General features: G+C 46.1%; 1 protein-coding gene across 6 annotated transcripts in view; it reads left to right on the forward strand.

Moving 5' to 3' along the window:
• WARS2 (tryptophanyl tRNA synthetase 2, mitochondrial) overlaps positions 1–5,597 on the forward strand; it is a 90,172-nt gene that overhangs the window by 12,866 nt on the left and 71,709 nt on the right. For 5 of the 6 annotated variants that reach the window (XM_025209993.1, XM_006028555.3, XM_025209995.1 and 2 more), the window contains one exon: positions 1,421–1,504. In XM_025209993.1, the coding sequence (XP_025065778.1) occupies positions 1,421–1,504 (84 nt within the window). Of the gene's footprint in view, positions 1–1,420; positions 1,505–5,597 lie in introns of those variants that run through there. The other variant, XM_025209998.1, reaches the window with a different exon arrangement.

Consider the following 5,597-nt stretch of genomic DNA (forward strand, 5'->3'; position numbering starts at 1 on the left):
TTACACAACACTTCCCAGAGACGAGCCTATGAGCTCCATTTCATCAACCTGCTGGGTACTAGAGATCAGGGACTAAACACAGACATTGGATTTTTGATACATTACAATCTGCCTGGCAACTGACTCCCCAGCCCAGCCCAGCCCAGCCCCTGGCTTGTTTACTTTTCATTCCCTCCAGGAAGAGCACACACCAACTGCTGCAGCTTCCTTAGCCTGACGAAGGGTTTTTGAACCTGAAAGCTTGCTTAATAACTATTCTCCAACCATTTGGGTTGGTCTAATAAAAGATATCAAATTCACCCAAGGAACCTTGTTCAACAGAGCAGGAATTCAGGAATTTGGCAGTGGTGGCCATTGATTTCCTCCCTCCCTCCGCCCCCGGTCAAATTCCGGGCCACGCCTTCTAACCCCCCCACCCCCACCATGAGGCCAGGTAGAGTTGAGTCGTGCCCCTTGCCGCCCCCATTTCCTTTCTGGATCACTGCTGGGCCATTCCTCCTTTTCCTACAGAGCTGGGTCAAGCTTGTTTCCCTGAAGGGCCATGTTGTGATCATTGGGCACTGCCTATCTGGCCTGCTGAGGAAAAATATTGAGCACTACTGGTTAAGACAGTTAAAATTTATTGTGGAGGGATTCATGTTGATTTAAAGTCAGTTTAGTTAAGGAATGCTATTCCTTCTAAGGAATAGGAAGTTGTGGAGTTTTCTTGTGATGGGCACCGTTTACTAGGAAATATTGTGACACCCAATTCATTTCACACAGGTCTCAGAACAGCCGTTGACTCTACCTGAGCTGGATTTGAGCCAGAGACCCTGAAGTGAATGTTTTTAAACAACTGTATCAGTCCAGGCTTCATGTAAATAGTAGCTAACTTTCCCTTCTCTTGGTGATTACCAAAGAGAATAAACAATAAAAACCCATATATTTTAGCTTCTAAAACTTCCAAATAACAGAGTTGTTAAAAACAAAAATGTGATTTAAAAATCCCACTGACTGTAACTTGTTATTCTTTGTTTATATTCCTTTGGGCCAGCCTCAGTAACATGCAGCTACAAACTCAAACAAAAAGTATAGTAGAATAAAAGAAACTCTTCTCCAAGAGCTAGAAAAGGAGAAATATAGATCATATGTTCATATGGTATTTGGATACTGTTATAATCAAAATATGAAAATGTAGCCAATTTCTTCAGTAGGAGGGAATAAGGAAATGTGGAGACTTCTACTTTTCTAAAAGGAGACTGGGAATATCTAACAGATGAAACACTGTAGTTCAGAGAAGAGCAAAAGAAAGCTTACAAAATGCTGACAGCTAATCTTTTGAATATTCAAAAGCCTTTATTCTGTATTGTTAATAAATATAACAAGTTTGTTGTCTCTGTTATAATGGACCTGGTGCTTATTCCTCGCTTTTCTTTTTTAGAAACAAATCAGACTTGCTTCCATGAGTTTTACTGTGTGCAAAGAACTGGAGGCTTCTTTTTCTGAAGATAGAACATGCAAGGCTGTGAGTATTAAATACTAAGCCACATTTCCATGTTCTCAAAGATTGTGTCAAGTTTAAAACACTAAATGGTTTAATTATCAACTATGTCCCATAATGAAGTTTTTATAATCTCTTCCCCAAAGTCTGTCCAATTAGAACAGAATCAAATCAACCCTCATTATTCATTATTTTTCCCCACCAGGAAACCACTGACTTTTTTTTTCCCCCCCTCTTTGGCCTTGTTTGTGCTTGATACTGTTTTAACTCTATTTGTGTAGTTTAAAGCAGGCTACCCCCTTATGGATATAGATATGCTTGTATGAAGATGTGTTGTATTAGTGTGATTATTCCCATATGGGAATGAGAGTAACTCCCTTATACTAGTTACTGAAGTGAAGTACAGCATGTAAGACAGTGGTTCGCAAACTTTTTTGACTTAAGGCATCTTTTGGAAAATGCCAGCTCTCAGTTCTCACTCATTTTTTACTATAGAAAGATAATAGAGCAATTCTGTTGCAAAGTCATCAGAAAGACCACATCCGGTCAGAATGTTTGTGACACAATAGATTCTTATTTCAAAACTCTGGATTAATTTTGTGAATTGTGTTAGTGTTTGTACAGTATCTTTTAAAAGGATCTCATGGCGTCCTGGCTGAGAACCATTGGTTTAAGGCTTCCCTGCCCTCTCCTTTGCTTCCACCAGCTGATAGAGATTCTCTCACAGCCTACTGGTTACCTCTTTTCTTCTCCTTGCAGGGCTTGTGGAACCAAAGGCCAGGAGGGTAGACCTGGTAGCTTAGTGGCAGCAAAACCTCTTGGGCTCCATCATGTCTCCATCATTGTTTGTTGTGGAAGTGGTGTCAATGTCAGTTAACTACCTCAGATCTCTATTAACTCAGAATTAAGATAGACAGGCAGTGTCTTGTACTGCAAGAGGAAATGCAGTTAATGTACATATCAGCCTTGCTGCATATCTCTACCCTCTGAGTGATGCTTCAGCACCCCAATCAGGCAACATAGCAGACTTAATCAGTGTTTCTCAAACTGAGATATGCAATTAACTTCTTTTGCAGGGCCACAAGAAAAAAGAAGGGGAGAAAAGGAGGGGAAAAAAATAAAATTAAAACCTTTACAGTATCTTTTAGGTTGTTGGAGAGGATACAGTGTAGTTGTAATGATTAAGATGATCCTTTTTTCTTATCCATCACATGGATATGGACGGAGGACTGTATTTACTTGAATAGAAGATGACTCTGATTATAAGATGACTCCCCCAATAAGTAGATTCTATATGTGGAAAATGCATACATTTATTACAGTTTTCCAGTTAGAGAATCAAATTACTGGGGTTTTGCTTTGAATTTGTTCCCCTCCCATTGCTACAATAGGGAAAGTAAATCTGGGGGATGAGGTAGTTCTTTGCCCTCTGTTTCCCTCCAACTTTTTCCTCTGGCAGTCCCTTCCCCATCTCGTTACTGCGAGATCCTGCTCTTCCTGAGCATATGGAAGTGAAGAACAAATTTGAAGATCCTTGGAATTAAACATAGTTTTAACTATTATCGTATAGTGCCCATAAACGTAATTAATCAAGAATTGATGCATCTTACCTTTTTTTTTAAACTGCAGCAGGTTTTAGCACAGGCACTCCATAAACACACTTCTGAGCAGCACTTTGGCACCTCTTTACATGTAGTATGACCTTTTTTTTTTTTTTTTTAATATATATCCTTCCTATATAAAAAATAATATACATCTACACTCTGAGTATTATTCCACAAAGAAAAACCATAACCTTTTACAAAAACTGCACCCGTGCGCCCATTCAAAGGCCTGCTGGCCACCTGGACCTATTAGAATATCTGCACTGCGCACCACACACCCACAAAAACTCTGGTCTGTCAGAGCAGGCAACACCTTCCTTTGATCCCCATCCTGCTTGTGGGGTCACAGACTCAGTTTATCTGTCGTCCATGTCGCTGTTGCTCCAGGCCCCGCTGGAGGACCTGCTGCTGCTGTCGCTATTGCTGTCCTCAGTTTAATTTCTCTCTTCCTCACTGTTACTGCCCCCCTTCTCTGCTAGGGGTAAGTTGGAAGAGCCTATGCCATGTGTCTCTGTGCCAGGTGGCTTTGGCCACCTCCTCTCCATCTTCTGCTACCAATTTCTGGTAGTAGGTCTGGAGTTTACTCAGAGCCATTTTCACACAGTCTACCACCTCTACGTCCATGTTTCTATACAACAGGAGGTTCCTGGCTTTCCACAGGGTGCGCCTGAAGCACTACGCAAACTGGTCGAAAAGGACCGACAGGCTCCTTTAGTGTTTGGTGAGGAGCCAGTACAGTGCCGCTTCTCTGGTTAGTTGGTTGATGCTGGTCACCACTTAGCAGAGCTGCTTCACCCTGTTCCATACCTCTTTGGCACAGGTGCAGAGCCAGAGGAGGTGGTCGATTGTCTCGGTGGCTCCGTGGAAGTTGGTCTCCCCAGCTGTCCCTCCCTATACTTCCAGGCCCTCACTGGCAGGGCTTGGTGGGCTATCAGCCTGTTCAGGTCCCTGTGATCTTTGCACAGGTTCTTGTGGTCGATGTGATCCCACACGGCCTGGCACGCATTGCCCAGGAGCAGGTCCACAGGTGATGTGATGTCCCTCAGCTTCACTGTCTCCTGGATCTTCTTGTAGTTGCTCATGGGCGCACAGCCTATGCTCTGCAGGCTGTACCAACTGTGGCACTGGTTTAGAATCTCATACAACCACAGTGAGCCCATGATCCACAGTCTGTGGTTGGTCAGGGTGATCACCCCCCAGTGTCTCAGGATGTGCCCTGCAAAATACCTCACCAAGCAGGCGGTTTTGGATTTCATGCTTGTTGCCATCTTGCAGATCTGGCTCACATACTTGGCCCACAGGAACAGGAGGATGTCTGGCATGCCCCTGCCCCCAGCCTTCTTGTCCTTGTACAAGGTCTTCCTGGTGACCTTTTCCCATCTGGAACCCCAGAAGGACATGCACACGTCCCTCTGGATCCTGTGGGTGACATGCTCGGAAGGGGGACAGACCAGTGTGGTGTACACAAGCACCAGTAACAACAACACCTTCACAAGCGCAATGCACCTCCACCATAGAAAGGGAGTGCATGCGCCACAGCCCAAGTCTCTGCTTTACCTTTGCCTCTAGCTTCTCCCATGCTGGCCTGCCCCTGAGCCTTGTGGTTGAAATCTGTGCTGAGGATCCTGACCCCCTCGCAGGGGACAGAGACCCCCGGAGACTCCAGGTCCCCAAGCTCACCCACGGCAAGGCAGGTGCTCTTGCTGACATTGAGCTTGGCCCCCATTGCTGCCTCGTATACCTGCTTGTGCCACAGGGCTCTCTCTCCTGACCGCTTGTTCTGGCACAGGATGTTCAAGTCATCCATGTAGGCCAGGACCTTAACCTCTCGGTTGCTGCTACCCAGAATGTGGACTCCATGGATCCCTGGGTCCTGCTTCAGGTGCTGGGCCAGGTCCTGGTCCTCTCTTTCACACTGGCCCACCACTCGGTCTGGTTTTGGTACAGGTCCCAGAGATTCCTCCAGCCTGTGTAGTACTCTCTGTAGCTGCGCCTAGTCCGCTTGTCTTCCAGGAGACTGGTGTTCAGCTTCCACACTCCTCTGCCTCTTTCCAGCTGTCTCCCCAGGTTGACCCAGAGGGTGAGGAGGCAGTGGTCCAAGAAGCACACGGGTGTACAGCGGGCCTTCTCTGCTTTCCATCCCATGGGGAGGAAGACAAAGTTGATTCTGGACTTGGTGCTACCCACGGGCTCTACTCAGGTGAAGTGTCCCCTGGGTGCCTTTGGCTGCATCCATTAGGCCATGATCCCAGACGAGCTGCTTCAGCTACCTGGACAATCTGTCCATGCCCATCCTGCTGACTTTGCTAACCCTGTCCTCCTTGCTGATGATGACCCCCGGGTGGCCGGTGGGCATCGTGATGGCCACTTTCCAGGAACAGGCCTCTGGCCTCTCTATTGGCCGGTGCATACACTGCCCGCAGTTCAAAAGCAGTACCATGCGTCTCCAGGGTGGCTTGTAGCAGCCTGCCTGCAACAATCTCTTTGTGCTGCAGGGGGCTCATGGTGTCTCC

The sequence above is a fragment of the Alligator sinensis genome, unplaced genomic scaffold (assembly GCF_000455745.1).
Source record: "Alligator sinensis unplaced genomic scaffold, ASM45574v1 scaffold422_1, whole genome shotgun sequence".
Lineage (NCBI taxonomy): Eukaryota > Metazoa > Chordata > Crocodylia > Alligatoridae > Alligator > Alligator sinensis.